Source organism: Hydra vulgaris, chromosome 13 (assembly GCF_038396675.1).
Source record: "Hydra vulgaris chromosome 13, alternate assembly HydraT2T_AEP".
Taxonomy (NCBI): domain Eukaryota; kingdom Metazoa; phylum Cnidaria; class Hydrozoa; order Anthoathecata; family Hydridae; genus Hydra; species Hydra vulgaris.
The window spans coordinates 58,196,385-58,221,291 of NC_088932.1; the positions used below are offsets into that span (position 1 = coordinate 58,196,385).

Genomic DNA, 24,907 nt, shown 5'->3' on the forward strand with positions numbered 1-24,907 from the left:
AATAAAAGACAGAAAAAGTTTAACTGAATTGCATGCCAAATCATCTGTTGTTAATGGGACATAAAATAAACTTTTTAAATATAAGATTTGACATGCTAGAGTATAGTGAGATTTCGTCTCACATTAGATAGGGCTGTTCAAAAAGTAGTTACGTAAGACTTTTTAACAATCACTTCTAAACTACGACGAGAAAACATAACATTAGAGGCCGTCCATAAATGATGTCAGTAATTTTTCCAGATTCTCTGACTCCTTTTCCCTTTTGTCAAACTCTGTCAATATTTGGCTGCCCCATACTTAAAAGTCATGTCGCTTTTAGTTACACCCTTTCCCCTAAAGTAAAATTCAAACTGCGTATTTACAATCAATTTATTAATGGTATAGTTTTTATACTTTTTAAAAATTGGCTCATAGATGACGTAAAATATTTGACAGTTTTGAACCCCTCCCCTCACCCAAGTAAAATTTGTTTCCCCCCCTCCCCCTCAATTTAAAAAAAATGTGGTTTTAAATACGATTATATTTTTAATTTTTTTAGCTGCTTTTAGTTAACTTATTATAGATAGAGTAAATGCGGATAGAATGAAATAGTTATGCCAATATATAAATAGTTATCTTTATTCTTTTTTATTTATTGAATAAATTTACTTATTTAATGAATAAAAATTTTGCAACTTTATTTTGATCATATTGTGAAGAATCTTTTTCTGAATAAGATGATATAAAATTTTAACACAAATAATTAAGAATTTTTTACGAATAGTCAAATTTTCGGTCGCATAATAATTTTTTTTTTGTTGAAAAATGGGCATAATAGTGCATTGAGCTTAAAACATATCCTCGTATAACTTTTTATGCTGGTCGAAAATTTTCAAAATTAAACTTGCCATTTCTGGTAAAAAGTTATGAGTTAAAAACGGAAACGGTGAGCTCTGAAGTTTAATGAAATCCGCCAATTATTCGCTTGGTAAATAGCCATAGCGCAGCTATGCTTAGAGCGCCTAAAATTAACTAAAAAAAAATAAATAAAAAAAAAAGGGCTTTTATTAACTAATTTATGACTAAACTGATCGATGAATTATTATAAATCCTTTGTTTAACTCTTAAACCAATTATTATCAACCTTATTCTAGTATAACAGGCCCGTAGCACGGGAGGGATGGGGGTGGGGAAGCAGGGGCATTTGCCCCCTCCCCATTAATTTTTCAAATAAATAGTTTTGAAAAAATGACTAAGAAAATAAAAAAAGGTCCGGGGCCCCATAATCCAGCACTTCCCCCCCCCCCCCCAATATAATTTTTGTTCCTAATGGCCTGTATAAAACATACCTAGAAAAAACTTGCGCGCAAAAAAAAAAAGAAAAGAAAAAGAAACATTCACCGAAGACCAAGTCCTGCTTGTAGTGGCGAAAATTTAAGGGGGCAAACTTTCACTCAAATCTAGCCTCAAGTCTATTCAGCAATCTTGCGGGGTTGTTGCTCATGCCAAGTTGTTTGGCAATATCATTTGGAAGCCAATGATCAGTGGATGATCATCTCCTTATAGGAGGTGTCAATCATCTTTTCAACATACTTAAAACTACTTGAATAAAAGCTGTTAAGTGGCCAGCTGCCCTCCACATTTAACTGAGCCCGTATTATGGGGGCTAGTTCGAGGAAAATAAATGCAGGAAGCTGCTTAAAAATGTGGATGTACTCCAACAACTTGTTGATACAAACTCGGTTCTTCATATAACTAAAACATTCAAAAGTTTTTATTTAGCTGTAAAAGTTTGCTTTAGATTTATAATTCACCCAGATTTTGCTTAAATAATTGACAATTTCGAAAGGTATTACTTAATGATTAATGGTGCAAGCATAAGACCCAAAACTCATACCGTCTTCTACCACATCAAAGATTTCATCAGTTGCAAATGATCCCCTTTGGGGCCCTATAGCGAACAAACAGTCGAAACTGCTCATCAAGACTTTTATAAACATTGGTCATGGTATAAACGAAACAATAATCATTCAGAGTACAAAGAAAGATTGTTATGCTGCGTAACTGATCTGAACAGTAAGGTTCTTTAAAGAACTGCTACCATTATTCAATTTAGTATGTAAATTATGTTAGTGTATTTTAATGTAAATTATGTTAGTGTATTTTACAAATAGAGTGCTCAATGCTCTTAAAGAACAGAGCAATAATAAATTAGTAAAAAACACTTATCTAACTTTTTTCTTCAACTTAAAGTTTCACCATTGCTGGATCATCAGGAAGAGTTACTAAATCTCAAAAAAAATTCAATTCATAGAAAAAAATATTTAACAGGAAGTTATAAATTATTATAAAAAAATTTTTAATTACTATATGTTTTTGGTTAACGGGAAGTTACAGAAAGTAATTATTAAATAATTTTTTTTGGAATGAGGATAGTTTAATTTGGTCATTTGTTTTTATAACTTAAGAGGTATTTATTTTTGTGCCTACATTAAGAAATTATTTCAGATTTTTTATTTAATAAATTTTCCTGATTTAAATGAGTAATTATTTCAAATTTTTTTTGCAAACATAGCATACATTTTTTGGGAATATTATTATAGGCAAGGGCATATTTATATTTTGACAGCATAGTCTCTTTTGAATATTTTTTGTGTTTAAACGGTTGTTTGTGGTTGGTATAACGTTTTTTCCATTTCCCCTCTGTTAAGCCAATAGATTGTTTATCAGGGTTATTTTGTGAGGAAACAATGCACTTGTAAATTTCATTTTTCGAAAGGCATTTTCCATTTAGAGGGCAATCTATTTTTTGCTTATAATTACAATTGTCAGTGTTTTTTTCTTTTATATGTTCATTTTTATTAATTAACGCGTAGTTGTGGTCTTTTATAATTCTTTCTAAATTTTTTGTACAACTATAACTTACATTAATGGTATTTCTGTTAAAAACCTTATATAGTTTATTAGAGGGAGAAAAATGTTTGTCTACTAGTTTTAGAAAATTTTGTCCTACATTTGTTGAAACATTTTTGCTGTACGGGGGGTTGAACCAAATTATGTTTCTATTTCTATTACGCTTTTTTGCAATTTTCTTTTAAAATTTTGAAACTTCAAGTTGAAGAAAAAAGTTAGATAAGTGTTTTTTACTAATTTATATATATATATATATATATATATATATATATATATATATATATATATATATATATATATATATATATATATATATATATATATATATATATATATATATATATATATATATATATATAATTTTTATTTAGGTGCCCCAAAAAGTTCTTACGGTCTTATCACAGAGAACCGCGGGTGAGCATTTAATAGGAGCCTTAGCCTCCTTCCTAACCATTGTCGCAAAACTTGCCTAAAGGTGGGATTTGAACCACGGAACCTTTGTTTCTTTGTTTTTTTGTTGTTTTTTTTGTAATTTATTTTCCAGAATAATATGAACAAGGTAAATTTACAATGAATATATTACTGGTTTCTGAAGCAAGTGCGCTTCCACTGCGCCACGGTTGCTCGAATTAATTTATAAATAAATTTTTTTGCGGAGAAAATTTAAGAACATGTCTTAAAATGTAATCAGATGCAGTTTGATGGTGATACAAAGTTATTTTTTCACTTAATTTTGAAAATAATTTTATTTAAGAAAGTTTTAAGTGTCAATATAAACTACTCCAAAAATTCAAAAAAAAAAAAAAAAAAAAAAGCTAATAAAAAGGACAAAACCTCCTTTGAGCGGAATCGGTCAAGAGAGTTTTGCACCTTTTTTGTAGCATTGTTTTGCATTTCGGCAGTAGTTAATACATTAGGTAATGTTGAATATATTGACCAATAAAACAATTATAATAAAAATTCAAATTCCGAATATCACAGTAACTAAAAATATATAAACTAAAACTGACCAAAGGCTATTTGCACCAATTTTTATTAAATTATATTGAGTGGTTCTCATTCAGATGTTTTTTTTTTATCGGTGCACTATGAAGTTAAAAATTTACTCAACTTCAATTACTTCAAATGAAATTTTTTTCCAAAATATAAAAAGATAGCGTATACATTTAGGCAAGATAGCGTATACATTTAAATATATAGAAGATAGCATACACATCAAGATACCCTGTGATCAGTGACGGATCAGGGTGGGGTGGGGGGACGGGGTATGCATCCCTTTCTCCACCAGAATCTGAAAGTCCAAAATTATGTTAGAAATTGAGGACTTTTTTTTTAAGAGACGCATATGGAGTCAAAGTACAAAAATATTTCAACAACCCCCCCTCCCCTCTGCCTGCATCCGTCACTGACTGTAATGCAAACCACAGGGTATCGTGGATACGCTATCTTTCCTAATAAGTTGCGTTCTTGGGTAACCTTGTATTGGCGTTATCAGGATCCTTGATAACCGTGAGAACTTAATGAATGAACTGAATTTTTTTGAAGTGAATACGAAGTAACAACTAATTTTTCTTTTAAAGTCCAAATAATAAATAACTCGAGGTTTTGATGGAGGAAAAACATCGCAAATATTTTAAACAATTTCATTTTGCTTGGATTGTTATGAAATTGCTAGAAAGTTACAATTAAAAGTATTTAATAGGTGAAAATATCATTTTCGTTTAAAAACTATTATTTGATATGGCGATTCAAATTAGGATGCTAAAAAGGCTGTACGGATAAGTGAAAAAGCTTATCGAGAGTTAAAAGCAAACTATAAATTTTTTCTTTTTTAATTTTACTGAAAAATTATTCTTAAATATTGATTTTTTTTTAAAAAAAGGTCCTATTTTCTTTTGTAGATTATTAAGCTTTATTGTCTTCAAACCTCTATAATAAAATACCCTTTATAATGAATAGTTCTTTCAAAAATATTGATGGTTTCTCTTCTGGACTACTACAATTATCTACTCATTTCCCTTCTTTCCAACTTAAAGAAACTGTTTAAAAAAGCTACATTCTACAGATTTGAAAATTTTTTCAGAATTATAAATATCTTTTTAAACATCAATATTGTTGGTATGGTTTTTACAGCAAACACTTAAGAACTCATTCATTAATAGAATTAACAGAAAAAATTAGACAAACCCTTGATAACTTTGCACGTGGAGTGTTTAATGACATAAAAAAAGCATTTCATACAGTTGAGCACACAATCTTCCAAAATGACTTACAACACTACTGCATTAGAAGTATTCTTTTTCTCTAATTTTCCTCTTCTCTTAATAATAGAACACAATTTGTTTCAACTAATGTTATCAACTCAGAACTAGCTAAATCATTTATGGTGTTTCATAAGGCTTGGTTTCAGGAATGTTACTTTTTCTTAATTTTATCAATGATTTGAATATTTAACTAAAATTTTCTACTGCTTGTCACTTTGTGGATTATACCAATTGCTCCTAAGTAACAAATCATTTAAAAAACTTAACAGAACTTTTAATTGCTTTTATTCTAATTTAGCTAACATTGTTAAATGCCTCCTCTCCAATAAATTACCCTTTAACTCTAAAAAAATGAAAATTGTTATATTAAAATCTGTTTAATATGTTTGCTAATTTGTTTGGAACCAAAATCATAATAACCTACCTCTTACATTAATCAACTTTTTTTAGTTATAGGAAAAATTGTTACTATATCCTACAACCTGCTTGCAGCTTTAAGTTATCTATACCTAAATATTGAATCTATACAACATAAAAGCATACAAAGCTGGAAAAACTTCTGAGGGCTGATATGTATATATATATATATATATATATATATATATATATATATATATATATATATATATATATATATATATATATATGTATATATGTAAAGAGCTGCGGCTAGGCTTCCCTATACATCTCGATTGGGGAGGGGCCCATCAATTTTAGGGAACCCATTTGCATATTCGAGGAGCTTTTTTTTTGCAATACCTAGTGGAAAAGTTTTAAAGATTTTGGGTATAAATATATATTTATACACACACACACACACATATATATATATGTATATATATATATATATATATATATATATATATATATATATATATATATATATATATATATATATATATATATATATATATATATATATATATATATGTATACATATATATATATATTTATATATATAAATATATATATATATATATGTGTGTATTAATATATATAAATAAATATATATATATATATTATATATATATATATATATATATATATATATATATATATATATATATATATATATATATATATATATATATATATATATATATTAATATATACATTTATTTAAAGAATCATAACCATTTTACTATTATTTTTTTCTAAATTTGTATTGTGACGATTTGATTTAGTATTTGTTTGATTAATTAAAATGATAAAATTGGTATGTATACTTCATTAAGTAGCAAAATGCGCATTTTGATTCCTAAATACCAATCTGCATTTAGTTCAGAGGCAGCTTACACAGTAAGTTAATTTCTACGTTTTTTTAAGTTTAAAAAAATTTTGAAATATTATATTAATAATTTCTTTTCATTTTCTGTTTCCTTTTTGTTTTGTGGTTGTGATTTTTCCATTACTATATCTAGCAATTTTAACAATCTAGGCCTCAGCTAAACTTTAACAATACAAATAGACATACATACATGCAGATATATACATATCATGGGCGGTACATTATGAATTATTTATAAATGTTATGAACTTGTTATGAATCTTGTTATCTCTCTTGAAGAATTATTGAGTTATTAATTATTATTTTAAAATTTCTGTTGTATTGTATTATTAAAAAAAAAGTTTTAGTTGAAATTTGAAATTATTCTTAGGGAGATATATTTACATCCTAACAAATTTGAAATAAAAATCTAAATTCTTCTACATCAAATGAAGAATAGATTCACTGATTTAAAACTTTAAAAAATCTAAAGAAAAGCTGAAAATACTTATAAACTTTATATTGCTGACTGTTTATGTATAATAATTTGATTCAATAACTTTTGAAAATGCAATTGAAGCTCTTATTATTGTATGTTAAACTGAAAAACAAAATATTCATGCAACACCAGTTAGCAACACACAAACAACAAACTGGTGAAACGCTAGACAAATTTATTCAAGCTAATCGAAACCTAGCAAGAGATTGCAACTTTAAAGCAGTAACAGCCAATATTTACTGCTATGAATCTATCAGAGATGCATTTATCACTGGTTCAAACCCAAGCGCAGAGACTACTGGAAAACAAGATCCTCACACTAACATTGACAGTTGACCAAGCATGCTGATTAGAGTTGCACACTCAGGCCTTGTTACAAGATTTCGTTGCATAACGAAAACGCGTAACGCATTTCTAAGTAACTCAACTAAGCAAATATATTTTGTATTGTTAAGAGTTATATTGCGTCACAGCGTCTTTTCAAGTACCGCATTGTAATTAAAGTTATTTTATTAACGCATTAAAAATCATACAGTTTTTTTTTCTCACTATAACAAAAGTTACAAATAAATTTGGTTTTTGGTTATTTTATAACTGTTAATCAATTTTTTCGTATTTATTTTGTAAACTCTTTTTAAAAATGTTTTTAAACAATAAAGAGTTTTATCTATTATTTATCATTTACCGATAACATATTCGTGATCATAATTTATTTTCATAAATTAATAAATTCATAAAACGAATGTCATTAAAACTTTACGTTATTGAATACAATAAACAAACAATTGAAACAAACAAAATATCTTATTAATAAAATATTTACTTCAAAACAAATTGTGCATTTTTTAAACTATTATGACAAAAAATAATTTTTATATTTAAAAGGAATTTATACATTTAATTCCTTAAGATAAAACTTAAAACACTTTACTTTTTAACTAGTTTTTAACAACAGCAAAAAAATTATTAAACAAACTGTTTCTTTAACAAAAAATCTATTAGTTTACAATTGCGGTTAAATGCTTTTAGTTACGAACTTTTTTTCTTCTAAATAAACGCCACGTTAACAACATCAAAAGAAAATTTAGATATTCTTAAAATAAAAGTTTTTGCATAGCGCAAAACTGCTGAATGCGTAGGCAAATCGCCTTTTTGCAGTCAAAATGCAAGCTGCTTAACGCTTCTTAACAAGGCCTGGAATTGTATGAGTTGCACACTCAAAATTGTATCTAACATACCTCAAATCAATACAATGCGTAATATAAGAAAAATATTACAATTATCAACAAATTTCACCACTGACCACAAAACCGAATTACTTCTGTGGAAACAATCCATGTCCCTGGTACAGCGCTTAATTTGTTTCTTTGCACAGCAGCCTTGTTCATCAAGGTTCCTATTTTAAAGTTATAGAGTTGAGAAAGGGTTTTTATTTTTTTTCCTTCTGATTCACTCCGAACAAGGCTGCAATCACTATTAATTTAGGAGTTACTTGCAAAAAAAAGAATGGGCTAATAGAGCAAGGAAACAGTTGACAGAAGACTTAAAAAGTTGTAGATTGTATGAGTCAGGAAAACACGAAGAAAGGAGAGAGTTCCATAGGGTTAAAGTGCGGAAGAAAAAAGTAAAAGCTTATAGAGTATGTAGGGACAGATACAGTAAACGAATTTGAAGAATGAGGAGTCAAGCAAAAATGATTTTTAGTTGATGGAACTAGAGATAATAGCTCCTATGAGCTGCGACCATGATAGTATTTGTAGAAAAGAGAAAGAGAAAAGATAAATTTACGACGATGAGAAAGAGGCTCAAGCTTAGCAGATAGAACAGGTATAAAATAAGTTTACAATGCATTTTTGGACCTTGTCTAGAAGAAAAAGAGTATCAGAAGAGTAATAGAAGAGCCTGCTCAAATATGATAAAAGTACTATACAGGGACAAATAAGAGATTTGTAGAGGTAGAGAATAGAATTAGCAAAGATAATGGTGTGCATCAAAAAGAGAAGCATCAGTAGCAGATGCTAACTTTGCAATCGAATGTGTATATGGTTTCTATGAGAGATCAGAAGTGAACAATATTCCAAGAAGACATAAGAAAGAAAACTCAGTAAGAGGGTTACTATTGATTGGTATAGTAATATCGGCAGTATTGCAATAGTTGTTTGCAGTAAATAATCTTTTGCAGAAGTAAAATCAGATTCAAAATCGGCTGCCTGTTCAATGCAATTAAAAAAAAAAGACTTTTTGTCAAAACAAGAGTATAAAGTTGAGTCTTCAACAGATAGGACCATTTTATATCTAATGTTATCAGGAAGATAATTAATATAGATAAGAAACAAAACATGACCAAGGATAGAACCTTGAGGTACCCCAGAAATTACTGAAAATAAAGAAAAGTGATGTGTTTATATACATTGTTTCCAGTTTAGAATATTCAATGCTGGATCTTCTTGGCTCATTGCATGGTTTCTGCTAGTGTCTCTATTTTTATGACTAGGTATTTCATTTTATTATCTCCTAATGAGGGTACGGCTCTTAGTTTTATGATTCTGAGGCCGGCTGATAATCAGGTTTCCCAAACAGCTGTAAAATATCAGAGTACTAACAGTGCCATGTTGAGCATGGATGGTGACCCTGTTTGTACTTTTGGTGTGCATTATTGAGGCCATATATGGAGCCCTATACTACAGCTTAGGGTTTATTAATAGTAGTGAGACAATTTCTCTGACTATTAAATAGTGTACTGAATACTATCTGTGCTTCAAGTCAAGTTCTTTAACCTGTTTAAAAAAAAAGCTTAAGTATCAAAAACTATAAAACACAAAAAATCATCCTCATCACCAAGTTCTCTAAATCGATCATTCACTAATATTCATGGTCTTTGAAGTAATTTTTCTTTTGTTTCACTCTTTTGTTGAGTTTTATCTTTTGCAAAGTTCACCAGACTTACTTGCTCTTTGTGAGACTAATTTAAGTTTGGCTGTCTCATCTTGTGATCTTTGTGTTGGCGGTTATCTTTATCTAATTCGTAAAAACTCCAATAGTCACATGCTTGGGCTGGGCATTTGCATTCATAAGAATTCACCCATTTGTTGGAAAACTAGATTTGAATCCACAGATTATTTTTTTATGCGCTTTTGTTTAGCACCACTTTATTTTATAACCTTTCTCTTTGTTCTTTGTTCAATGCTGCACTCCTTTCTGATCAAAATGACCGAGTTCTTTCTTTTTATCCTTCAGCCAATATCCTTGTTGTTGGTGACTTTAATGCTCATCACACTGAATGGCTTGATTTAAGTTCAGGAACTCTGTAGGTGTTAAGGCTCATAATTTTTGCCTTTCTTAATCTCTAACTTGCTTTCCAAATAATCTGAATCATTTACTTTCTCTACTTGATTTATGTCTTGTTTCTGATCCTAGTTAGTTTCTCCACATTCAGCCTTAGGTGCTTCTGATCACAGTTTGATCTCTATAAAACTATTATCTCATTCTTCTTCATCATAAGAATCTCCTTACCATCGTACCTCTTACAACTACCTTAAAGCTAACTGGGACTCATTCTGTGATTTTCTTTGTGATGGCTCTTGGGCAATCACAAAGAAATCTTTCGTCTTCCTGCTGACAAATGTATTTCTTATGTAACTTCTTGGATTCAGGCTAGCATAGAATCCTTTATTCCTTCTTGACAGTCAAGCCTCACTTTTCTCCATGGTTTTCCTCTAATTATGCTGCTAGAATTTCCAATCATAACCATTACTTCCATATCTATTGCCAAAACAGTTCTCCAAAACAAATGGTTGTTAACTATTGCTAGAAACCAATGTAAAAAGTTTTTGCCTAGTGCCAAAGAATGCTATTCTCAGGTTACAAAATCTTGTATTTCATCTCAAAACTTAGGCTATAGAGACTTCTAGAGAATCTTTAACAGTATTTATAATATAGGCACATCTGTTACTCCACCTCTCTCGCATGGTTCAGATTTTGTTAGTTCACTTAAAGACAAAGCTGAATTGTTTGCTGAGAGCTTTTCATCAATCTCATATCCTGATTCCACTAATCAACTCCTACCTGATATAGCCGACAAACAGGTTGATCCATTGCTTGACAATTTGTATCACTCCAGCTTTTGTATCTAAAGTGTTTTTCTGCTTAGGCTCTTCTACAGTGTGTGGTCTGGACAATATACCTGTTATAGTCTTGAAGAAGTGTTTTTAAAGCTGTTGACTATACTTTCAAATGTATTTAGCAAGTGCTTATCAGTGTCTTGTTTTCCAGTCTGCTAGAAAGTGGAATCTGTTATCCCTATTTTCAAAAATTCTGGTGACCAATCTGACTTGTCTAACTGCTGTCCCATTAGTCTTATTTCTATAATAAACAAGGTTTTTGAGCCTTTAATTCAAAAAAAGTTAATCTCTCATTTTGAATCTAATAACTTACTTTCTGATCATTATTATGGATTTTAATCTTCTTCTTTTTTTGCTGATTTGTTATTTGTAATAACAAATAGGTTTTATTGTGCATTAGATTGATGTGGAGAGGTTAAGGCTATCACTTTTGACATTTCTAAAGCCTGTAGTAAATTTTGGCATGCTGGTCTTCTCCATAAGCTTTTTTATTACGATAAATCAGGTAACATCAAGACTACTGAATCCTTCCTTAGCAATTGTAGTATAAATGTTGTCCTCAAAGGACTCTTCTTGATTTCCTGTAACTTCAGGGGTTCTTCAAGATTCTATTCTCGGCCCTATACTTTTTTTAATTTACATTAACGATCTCCCAGAAACTCTCGCATCTAAGGTGGCATTGCTTGCTGAAGATACTACCATTTACTCTTCATTAATAAAAAGCCAACACTCTCTAATTGCTTCGAGGGGGTATTTGAGCTTGAAAAAAATCTCATTTCTGCTGCAGCATGGGGCTCACAGTTGTTGGTGAACTTTAATTCAGATAAAACTTTTTTCTACTTATTGTTACTGCAATAATTTAGATCTTCATATATTTATGAACACTAATGTACTCAATAAGTCATCTACCTTTCGTCTTATAGGAGTAACTCTTACTTACGATTTATCTAGAAAACCATATATCAAATCCATTGCAAATTTAGCATCTGTTAAAGTTGCATCTTTTTATCAAACCCGCCACTTTCTTACTCAGGATTTTTTTCTTTATCTCTATAAATCTAAAACTCATCCTTGTATACAATACTATTGCCATATCTGTAGCAGATCTTCAAATGATGCCCTTTCTCTTTTAGACAAGATTCAAAAACACATTGTAAACATAGTTGGACCCGCTCTTGCAGCTAACCTTTAACCATTGTCACATCGTCGTAATACTGCTTCTCTTTCTCTTCTCTATAAATACTATAATGGGCACTGCTCTAAACAGCAAGTGTCTTTTGTGCGGTGTACTAAAATTCATCCTTGTGTTACTTGTCTTTCAATTAAATCTCATCCATTTACTCTGACTGTTCTTAAGTGCTCTGAAAAGTCTTATTCGTCTAGTTTTTTTTCTCGATCATCATCTCCTTGGAATTTGTTCTCTTCTTCTTGTTTTCCTTATTTATTTAACTTGCAATCTTTTAAGTTGTCTGTTGGTTGTTATCTTGCTTAATAAAGTTCATCTTTTTTCTTCCATTAAGTTCCAACTCTAATCAAGCCTTCTCGGAAAGCAGTGTCATCGCATGTCTTGTTCGTCCATGTTTAAAGTAATTTTTTTAGACACACTGATCTCTGCAATATTGCATTATTTTAATTTTTAAAGCATTTAAATCGCGGCTAAACCATCTACTGAGAAAAAAAAAACCAATACTAAAAAAAGCAAACAAAATTGTAATGAAATATTTTATAATTTTAATTAGATAAACCAGAAAATTTTAATTATTAAAAAAAAGAAAATAAAAAGAAATTTTTTTTTATAAAATTTTCATACAACTTTTGTATTTTTTTTAAGGCTAATTGTTATTTTTAGCTACAGAATTTGTTACAAGTTGAGGAAAAAAATATATTATATTTTATAACAACAATTTTATAAATTTACAACAACAATTGAAAATTACGATATGCAATTTATTCACAATTTTTATGAAACTAATTTGCTATGTACTCTAGAGAATGTAACTATGAGAAACTTTGTTAATTTTTTTTCTTATGTTTATTTGTTTTTGCGTTTTATAGTTTTTAAATTGTTTTTGCTATATTTAATGTATTTTCTCAATGCTTATATAATACGAAAATCAAAAAATAAATTTCAATTTATTTGTAAAATATGTTATTTGATTAACAAATTTTGTAATGACGGAAGAAATTAAAAAAAAGACTACCATGGTTTCTTTTTTAAATGTCTTTAAAATACTCGATGACTGTCTGAAAATGTTTCCTTCAGATTGCCCAATTTTCATTGTTAAGACAAATTACTAGAGATAATGAACATTACAATTTTTCTGTTTGAAACCATGAATTTAAAAACTTAAAAAAATGTTTTAAATAGGCTCCTAAAAGTTTTATTAAAAAGGTTCAGTAATATAACAATGCAGATATTGGAGCTTCGTTAACAAAAGTTCTTCAGAAAATAAATTATTGGGGTTAAATACACAATTTGGAGAATCCAACAAAAGTGCAGACTATTTCAATGAGTGTAGTGAAAACAACCAAATATTTTATATTTGAACATTAGTATTAATGAATTTTTATTAATTTCCGTGAAAAACATGTTAAGAAATAAAATTTTTTTTTTGAAATATTTAGGTATATTTTTTTTGAAAAAAAGTGTCTTAGGAGCTTTTCCAAAAATTAATAAAAATAAAAAAAATAAAGAGAGGTCAATTTGATCAGAAGTTACATCTAAAAAAGTGCAGTCTTGGGAAGAAGAAGAACGATAAAAAACAAAGAGAAAAGGGATGAGAGGTGCTAAGCGGAAGCACATAAAAGAATGATCAAAGGATTCAAAACTGATTTACCTCCAAGCCAAGCATATGACTATTGGAGTCTTTGTAAATCAAAGGATAGTACCCATCAACACTGAGATCTGAAGAAGGAGTTGCGGTGTTTAAATTGGTATCACTAAGAGCAAGTAATTCTTGTGAACTTTGCAAGAGATAAGATTTAACTAATGGATAACTGGTTGATGGTTGATTTAACTGATGGATGGTTCAGAGAATAGAATATTTGTAAAAGATATATTAAAGCACTTAGGTGGTGGGGATGTTTTTTATGTTTAAAATGCAACATCGCTCTGTTAATATTTTGGTATTTTGAAACAATGTAACACAGGTTTATATCTATGCCAGCCTAATAGATGAAGAAGAGGTTTGAGGCTGGTTAGCAAAATTGTTCTACTTACCCCTTAAATCTTTGACTAGGAGGCCTTTTACAAGACAGTAACCGGATGCAGTTAACATCTGCCTAAGATAAGTATTTTATTGAGACACCATCTCTAGTTTTTACTCAACCAAGCCTAGACAGGGGATTTTGTTTCTCCTAGCCAGGGAAGTTGGAGTTTGTTCTCATAGCCTTTGCTTAAAAAAGCACACCCTACAAGGTAGCAGGGTGTAGGGCAGGTAATACTGGGCTACATGATATCAGTTGCAGGGGGATCATGATGATCCTGAACCTGACCTGAACTGGAGTCGTTAAAAAGAGTTACTTCCTTTAAGTAGTATTTTTAAACATTAGGCATGGTATTTTGGAAATGCATTAGGAAAAACATTACATCTATCAAAACACTAGAGGTTAAGGTGAGCTTAGTTTTAATAGTTAAGGTCAATAGTAAGTTCACACTGAGTTCACACTGCATCAAAGATTTAAACAGAACGCAAACAAGCATAAAGTAACTTATGGGTACGTAAACACTGCAACAGAGGTTCAGACAGAACACAAACATTCATAAAGTAACTTACTAGTGAATGAACACCGCGCCAGAGGTTTAGACAGAACACAAACATATATAGTAAATCACAGGTGAGCTAACACATGAGTAACTAAGGCACCTTCAACCTTCTATATAAATGACACACAAAAAACAAAAAAATAAATTAAAGGCTTTTTAAGCAAAGGCTCCTTCCTGCCTTTGCTTAGAAATTGAATCCCATAAGGCAGCAGGACATGGAACAGGTTGCACTGGGTTACATGTTACATGTAGCAGGGTGATCATGACAACCATACACCTGACTTAGTTGTAACCACAGTTTAAGTAGCCTCCCTGACTGTAGTGGTCTTCATGGACTTAAGGAGGTGAATTAGCATTTAAATGTTTATTCACCTCTCCATAGTGTTGTTTGCCACAAATGTCAATTAAACAACAAGTAAATGTTTGCCACCAATGTCAAAAAATAACATCTTGAGACACCTGCTTAAGGTGTTGTTTGCCACAAATATCAAAAAACAAGGACAATTTGGTAAAGTGTGTAAATCAGTCATATCATTAGCTGTTACTGAGTCTGATGATATATTAGCAATGATAAGTACTGGGACCCTAATTACCTCTCACACGCAATTAGAAGGTGGAAATAAATGAGCAAAATTCTGCATTAATAGATACTGGAAGCTCAGACAACTTTATCAACAAATACATTGTCAATTGGTATCAAATCCTATAAACAAAAAGTTTTGGAAGCGTATCATTGGAATTGTTGTCATTCAGGTAAAAAATTTAGGCTATTATAAAGTAAATATGATTTTTCAAAATCAGAAGTATGCAGATATCATCTTGTCAATATTACCCAACTTATGTGCTGATGTTATCCTGGTTAAGCTTTTATGAAACAGCATAGCAATATAAAAATGGTTTTTGGAGGAACATTACCTCCTTTGTCAGTTTGTAGTGTAAAGAATTTGCATATATCACCTGAAACATTGTTTTCAAAATTTTCCAAAAAATTGTTGTCCAACTGCAACTAAATCTTAAAGATTTAATCACATTGATTAGCTGTTCATCCAATCTAAAATTAAGAAATTAATAATTGACAAAGTTATTGAATCAAGTAACTCATATTGGAGGGTACAAATAGTAATTATAGAAAATGAAAGACACAACAGCAAATGTGTGTTGGTTACTCCCAAACAATAAACAAATTCATTTAGCTGAATGCTTGTCCTTAACCTAGAATAGATGGCCAGATTAATGAATTTTCCAAGTACCATTTTTTCATTACTATTGATCTTACGAGTGCTTATCATCAAATCCCACTCCTACTAGAAGATCTAGCATTATAAGCCAGATTGGCAAATCATCATTCAAATCATTTTACTCATTTACCATAGGGTAAAATAATTGCAGATGCTGTTTTTCAACGCAAAATTGACAAATTTAAAATTGAGAAATCTTTAAAAACACCTATGCATATTTAGATAATATTTAGGTAGTAGGTATGACTCAAGCTGTATATGACCTTAATTTAAAGCAATTATACAAAGCAGCTAAGAAAAGCAAGCTTTCTTTTAATAGCAGCTAAAGTGCATCAGCTTTCCAGCGAATTCATTTTTTAATTACTTCAATACAGGCATTTGATTGAGTCTCTCCTGCAAAACACAATTCAAAGCATCTACAACTTCAGGGAACTGGAAGATATTTGTTAGCTTATGATGTAGTACAAGTTGTTGATGTTGACATAGTAGATCTATATGGCTTAGTTTGAGTTGGCTGATACTTCTCATCTTCTTCTGATTCTGAATTAGATGTCAACGAAGAAAGTTTATCTTCTGTTTCATTAATGTCTTGTGTCATGGGTTCTTTATATCTTATTTTCTCCTTTCTCACTTTTTTTCTTGATGCCTTTTCCTGCTTACTCTATTCATGTTGCATAAAAAAAAGGTTCTCTTTGCATGCAAAGAAATTACAGATCTTTGTTCTGTGTTTCTGTCATTGCCTCCTTTGTTGCAATATCAAACAGTTGTTGAAGGTCACCATTAAATTTGTCTTCTTTCATCCTGTCACTTTCTTTTTGTCATGTTCTGTGTACCTTTAGAGCCAGATAGTTCTGATAGTTCAACCCACTTTGTTGCTATTCTTGCTTGCATCCAACATGGCCTACTATAAATACACGGCCAGGTTTGTTGGTTTTTAAGGAAAAAATTAAGAGGCCAGTTTTTTTTTTTTGTTGTAATTATTGAGTTTTTATAGAAAATGCTGGAATAATAAAAATATAAATTATTAAAACAAATAAACAACTGTTTAAAATTCTTTTTTATTTAAAGTAATATAAACATTCATAAAATCAAAATAAATTTTAAGATACTGTGAAATTAACAACAAGAAATAGATTAATCATTATGCTTTCTTTTTGTTCTCTTTGATTTAAAAGCAACAATCTCGTCTTTTCTTTTTCCACCATTGATAATTATTTGCTTGTTGTTAAAGTATATGTTTATAATTATATTATTAATAAATATTATAGCATTATTAAAATGCTGAGGACACATGAAGATCCCTCCTCTTCCAAGATTCAGGAGCTTTCTTGCAGCATATCTGATATTATCAGCATTTAAAAATAAATTTTCTTGAGCTAAATCTAGTTTAGCAAAGCAATGGGATATATATGATGCAAGATGTTTCCCAGGTAATTGAAGCCCCCCTCTAGAGAGCAAATTTGTATACTCAACACAAATGATGACCTTCTCATGATTTAATAACGCTTCACATTCAGAACAAACAAATTTTTTAGAGATTTTTTTCATAATAAATCCTTCAATGTAGGTTGCCACCTCCTTGCTGTCATCGTCTAAATCAATCTCTTCAAAATCATTTTCAAAATCGATTTCACATGAAAGATCTGGACTTGTCTCTGGTTTAAGATTTAAATCCCAGTAATTTATATCTTCTTTCATTAGAGATTTAATTTGAAGTGTTTTCTCAGAAGATTCAACTTCGCATAAACCAACAAGAAAACGACCTCCACTCATTTGTCTATATTTTGAAAATTGACGTTCACTTTAGAAACGACTTGTTAAAATGTAAGTATAACCTTCATTGAGTAAATCATCACACAAATCAGCAGAACTTTTTAATGTTTTTATCATAGCATTTGCTGTTTGCTTGCTAAGAGTAAACTTTCCACACTCCTTTAACTGTTTTATTTGCCATTCATTAATCCACTTCGAAAAACAACGTAAGAATTCAGGTTTTTTATCTTCCCTCACAACTGCATAACCAATATATTTATTTGAATATTTTGACTTTAAATTCGATATTAACCTCCAACTATTAATAAGGCGTAAAAATTCATCTGCAGATAAATCTTGTGGAAAATAACTTTTAATGGCAGCTGACGTTGTTTCATGAAAAACATTCAAAGCAAGAGGAACACTTTGCTTATCATTTCCTGGGTGTAAAGTTTGAAATGTGAGTTTATGTGCCTTATGTAAATTAGCACTAAGTTTTTCATCTTTTTCGTAAGTTTTATGGAGAAGATGTCAAGATATTTCACCAGCAGTAACTGAAATAGAATCAAAAAGTCCATAGAAATTGAAAACAGGAAATATAAATCGCTTAGAATTAAGTAGATTATTTCGAATATTTTTTAAGAGATGAACACTATCATACATAAGGTAAATTTTTTTTCTTCGTACACAATAAAATGATCTTCTTCAGATTTACCAGTTCCGAAGCATTTAATCAACTGTCCATATCCTGATACATTTGTCGAATGATTGTCTGCAACTATTGAATGTACATTAAATCCTGCTAATTTCAAAACAGACAAACTTTCTTTAATTTCAAGGAAAACTGTATCTCCATTTATTTTTGTTTGTGGACAAGACTTTATGACATAAGGGATAGATTTTTTTAAACTCACAACCATAAAAACAAGGATACTTTTGAAAAAGTTACCATTTTTATCCAAACCAACATATTTACCGCTACTATACTCACTACATTTCTGTAAATACATTTCATCCAACATTAAAATACAGTCTGGGTCTACTTTTCCTTCCTCCAAAAGTAACTTAATAGCTTTTAAGGGTTCAATTCCTCCAGCTGCTAATTTTTTTAAAACTGACAATGACGGTAAAGGTATTTTTTCTTGAATTGAATGTATGCTTGCTTTGAAGTATAGCGTTGTAATAATGAAAAACAAAGAACTTCAGATGAATATGGTTTCCTGCTTTTCGGTTTATAATATTGGATACTATGAATTTCATCTAAAATAGTATTTTTTTTTCTGCAACAAAAATACGCATATATGATGCAAGGTTTTCTAATATGCTAATATTTTTAAGTAAATATTGGTTTTGCTTAAACCACTTTGGAAGAGGAATTTGACATCCATTGTGATGCAACTTTACATGCAAAGTAGAATTGACTTGTATTGATTCAATACAGGGAGCATTATCAATAGATGCCACATTAAAAATACGATAATATAAAACATGGGAGTCATTTTTGAAAAATAAAGCCAACAGGACTTGAAGATGAATTTAACATTTCTAGGTCTTTGATAGAATCTTTTTCCATAAAAATATCTGATTCATCTTGAATGCTTGTGACACATAGTTGGAGATTTTCTTCATGGACCTGGAATAGATAATAACATAAGGTGGAATTTTTTTTATTGCATCATTTGAATAAATAGTTGGTATCGGATGAAGATCATAAATAAGAGTCATTCTAACACCGTGCTTTTGGATCAAAGTGTGCACTACAAACACCTGAAAGTTCTGTAGGAAACCAATTTTTTCTATTAACAAACTTAATCCATTTTTTTCTTAAGTCAGGTCTTTTAGGAGCATCAGGAAACGCAAAAACACTATTTTTCTTTGTTATAAACTGTTGTTTCTGAAGTCAATTTTAGAGTATTCACATTTGTATTTGATGATTTACTTTTGTATCCACTGCAACAGTATATCACTGCACACTTGTTTGGCATTGTATTAAAAATTCTAGGTTTGAAAATAAAAGTAATTCTTATATTTTTGAAGCACAATAAAAATAATCATATCTCAAAAGCAACAAACTGTTATAAATGTGTCTAATTTAAATATTGTATTTATATTGTTACTTAAATAAAATCTTATTTAAAACATCAAAATTAATAAGTTCCTCATAACTAAACTCATAATAAAATTCATATATAATCAAAAAATATTATATATAACAAGAAAAACAAAGCCTTCTGTTTAAAGATATCGTTTATTACAGCAAATAAAACTGGCCTCCAAATTTTTTCCGTAAAAACCAACAAACCCGGCTGTGTATTTATAGTAGGCCATGCATCCAAATACAAATTTTTTTAAATTTTTTTTAATTTTTTTGTTTTAATTTTTTTTTTTTATAGTATTCACCTCACCAAGGCCTGAGGGGGGCCACTACTGTGGAGGAGGCTACTCATTTTTTTGTGTTTTTTATTTTTTAGTTGTTATTCGTGGTGCAACCCTCTCTCAACTCTTTAACTCCGAAGCATGAACCTTGCCGAGCAAGGCCGCTGCGCGGAGAAACTAAGTTGAAATGAAAAATTATTGCATCGCAAGACATTTTATAACTTTCCGGATAGGTTCATTCTTCAGTTAACTGATGAAATTGAAGCAGTTGAAGTACATCCAACATATGTGGTAATGTTGCTGTAGATAAAGTACATCTAACATATTGCATGTAAAGTACATCTAACATATGTGGTAATGTTGCTGTAGACTAAGAAATTGGCTTTCTAAAAGTTGGTATTGTAAGTTAGATCTTAATTTGAATGAAGCTTGGGATTGTAATACCGGTTTACCAATAAATTAAATCAAAGTGCATAATATTATTCCATTGAGTAAGTTTTTCAGTAAAATGATAAAAATTACAACAAACCTAAGAAACTATTATCATCCATCCAATAAAAATAGACAAAAATTTATCTAGAAGTTATTTTATGCAAGTAGAAAATAAAAGTTCAAAAACAATTCAAACTTCTGGTGGCAGTACAAATAGTATGTTTAAACGCAACATAAAATTAATTTTTTTAAAGAAATAAAGATTTTTAAAGAGAATTTAAAGGGAAACAAAATAATAAAATAAAACTAGAACTACAACAAATCTTCAAATTCAAATTTTTAACTGTTTTTGAATTCATCTAAAAATTTTAAGTGTTTGTTAAATTTTGTACACCTTATGATTTAAGAATACTGTCAAGTACTAAGGGTTATATTAAAATTGTCTTCAACAAAGTATTTTCTTTGCATATTCACAATTCAAAAAATTGTCAATATACAAAGAAAATACATAAAAATTTTTTAACTGAACTAAAAATACAAACTAACAAAAGTGAAGGAAAGTTTACTATCACATCAGATTTGTGGACACCTGAAAAAAATCATTGTTGTAAGAATATAAATATACATGTCACATGACACTTTTAAAACTTTTTAACACTTATGTCATATACTTGTTCTTCTACATGTTACATGACACTTTTTTAAAGATTTTAAAGATTTTTTTTAAAGGTTTTGAAGTCTTAAAAATAAAAGTTTCCTTTTTTTGAGAAAAAAATTAAAACATTTGGAATTTTGTTGAACAATGTTGTTTCAATTACATTACAAATATGTTGCTAATGAGGAGACAAAAAAAAGTGACAAAATTAATTAGTGTTAGATAAGTGAAGTAATCAAAAATTAGATAAGTGTTTTTACTAATTTATTATTGCTCTGTTCTTTTAGAACATTGAGCACTCTGTTTGTAGAATGCACTAACATAATTTATATATATATATATATATATATATATAAATATATATATATATATATATATATATATATATATATATATATAAATATATATAAGTGAAGGTGAATGCAGAAAACTGATCAAAGAAGTGACATCAAATGGTTGTTATAATAATATTATTAAAAAAAAATATATACAAACAATAATAATTATATATGTATATGTTATATATATATATATATATATATATATATATATATATATATACATATATACATATATATATATATATATGTATATATATATATATATATATATATATATACATATGTATGTATATATATATACATTTGTATGTATATATATATATATATGTATATATATATATATATATACATATATACATATATACATATATACATATATACGTGTATACATATATACATGTATACATATATACATGTATACATATATATATATATATATATATATATATATATATATATATATATATATATATATATATATATATATATGTATATATATATATATATATATATATATATATATATATATATATATATTTATATATATATTTATAGGTCTGTGTGTATACATCATGTTATATATTATAAACTTTATGCATATTATACTTCCATTTTAGATAAGATAAATTATGAATTTTATAAAGAGTGAAATCAGTCTTAAATATGTAAACTTTTTATTAGGTATACTGTATTGAAGTTATACATAATGGGAAAGTTATAAATTTGCAAAAACGTTATAGTGAGTTCTATGATTTGCATAAAAAGGTATTATCTCTTATGTTTGTATAAAAAGCCATTATCACTTGTATTTGCATAAAAAGGCATTATCTATTATATTTAAATTTGAAATATTATAATATTATTTGTAATTTTTATTTATAAAAATTATTAGAACTGTTTTATGTTTTCAATTGTCAATTTTGAATGTTTTTAATATACATTTACACAAATATAGCACATAATGTATATATCGAGTACCCGTACATATACCTGTATATTTTACATAGAAAATAATTATTTATATTTAACTTATGCATTTTTAACTTTGTTTTTTATAGAAAAGTATTATTTCTTTTTGCATGCTTCAATGACTTTTGAATTTCTTTTAAAAACATGGACAGTGTTTTATTTTATTTTCTTCCAGTTAGAGGTCAACAGAAATCCCTAGGAAAATGCATGCTGGGTACTTTTTAAAAACTAAAATTTCTATGACTACTACGAGTGTAATTTTAATAATTAAAAAATATTGGAAAGTTAGTGTTGGAAATTACCTTGATTAATAAATAGTTGATAATGTAATTATGTTGATTCATTTTGAATAAATAGAGATTTTTCAAATCGAATCTCAAATCGAATCTCAAATCACTTTTTTGATTCATTGAAATATTGAAGCTTTGCAAGGGTCTAATATATATATATATATATATATATATATATATATATATATATATATATATATATATATATATATATATATATATATATATATATATATATATATATATATATATATATATATATATAAAAAGACCAGAAAAAGTTTAAAAACTTGAATAAAGTTATTTTTTAAATGATAGGTTGCTTGCCCAAACCAAACCCTCAGTTGATGTAACTGCACTTTCTTGTAGCAGCAGGCTATAAGATAGTTGATGTAGCAACACTCTACGCATGTTTTAGAACTATGTTTTAAAAAAACGAAAACACTATTAATTAAAAAAACTTTTTAGTCATTATTATTGCAGTTTTTAAAAAAATGATAAAACTAGTTTATAAACATTATCAAAAAAATTATCAAACTAGATTATTATTAAAGGTAATAACTTATTTTATAAGGTTAAAAAAGTTATCAACCTTATTGGAAACCCAATATGTTTTATGGAAGGAAATTTAAGTTTGCAAAAAATGTTGAAATTTTTGAAAACTAATAATAGTGTAGCAACAGTTTCTTTTTTTTCTTTTGTTAGTGGGGATCAAGATGATACCAAGTGATGAAGTACTGTGAAGTACATGAAGAAAATGTTTTGATTCAAGATGGACAAAGGTAGCTGACTTATCAAAACCTGTTTTGTTAGAAAAGCTACAAAATACAGAAGCTATATTTTACTAATGACATATGTAATAGATTTAAGAAATGCTTTTAATGTTATTAGCATCAAAAAATTTTTTGGAATTTTAATTTTTTTTAGATTAGGAGAAAGGAGAAAATGAGATATAAAGAACGCATGACACAAGACATAAACTAAGCCATATAGATCTACTATGTCAACATCAACAGCTTGTACTTCATCATAAGCTAACAAATATCTTCCAGTTCCCTGAAGTTGTAGATGCTTTGAATTGCATTTTGCAGGAGAGACTCAATCAAATGACTGTATTGAAGCAATTTAGACAATATATTTTGGCAATACATTTTGGCAATATTTGTTTTGACAATATATTTTGGCAATATTTATTTTGGCAATTTTTTAACAAGTGGCAAGTTGATAAAATTATTTTTAGATCAAGGTTTTATGGCTTGGGGAACACAAAAATAGAATAGATAGTGCTTTGAAAGTAAAAATTTCCAAAAAAGGACTGAAAACACAAAGGAGAGGCATTTATGACAATTGTGGTAAAGTTTTTGTCTGCAAATGGTGCAACAAAAATTGAAGGCAACTGTCCTACACATGAATCAGTGCACTAAGTGAAAAGGCTAAAAATAACAACTATTAAGTTGGGAGTTACTAGAAAACAAAGAATACAGTTAAAGAAGAAGCAAATGGTGGATAGAAAACTTGAAAAGTTAAAGGTTGTATGATCAGGAAAATATGAGAATGGGAGTTTCAAAGCATTAAAGTGGTGGGGAAACAAGATAAATAACAGTTTTTAGAACATGATAAAAAAGATTAAAAAAAAGATAACAAAAAACTAGTATTTTTCCTTATATGTACAATAAATATTTTATTTGATCATGAATTATAAAAGCTTTAAAATATTCACAATAGACATTTTTTTGATGGAAATATGTTCTTAATAGGGGAATATTTTCACAATAGGCAGATATTTGATGGGAATATGTTCTTATATAAATTATGGTTACTAAGTTATTGAACAAACATTGATTTTATTCCTTAATGTTAAAAAATAATTCTAATGCATTGGTCAAGCTCAATATCTTTATAAGGTTTAAAAATGCTGGAATATTTATATTTTAAATAGCTATTTAATTATTTCCAATGACTAATGAAACCATATTGAGACTCTGATAGTTACCTTTGATATTTAAATACATATGAATTGCAAATATAAGATTAAAAAATTGTAT

At 28.6% G+C, this 24,907-nt stretch overlaps 1 protein-coding gene across 2 annotated transcripts in view; it reads left to right on the top strand.

Moving 5' to 3' along the window:
- Positions 1–6,331: 6,331 nt before the first annotated feature.
- LOC101236042 (sorting nexin-24) overlaps positions 6,332–24,907 on the top strand; it is a 56,435-nt gene continuing 37,859 nt past the window's right edge. For both annotated transcript variants that reach the window (XR_010642873.1, XM_065815019.1), the window contains exons 1-2: positions 6,332–6,455; positions 22,285–22,368. Coding sequence is in view for 1 of the 2 variants with exons in the window: in XM_065815019.1 (XP_065671091.1) it covers positions 6,375–6,455; positions 22,285–22,368 (165 nt within the window). In the remaining variant the exon portion in view is untranslated. The remainder of the gene's footprint in view (positions 6,456–22,284; positions 22,369–24,907) is intronic.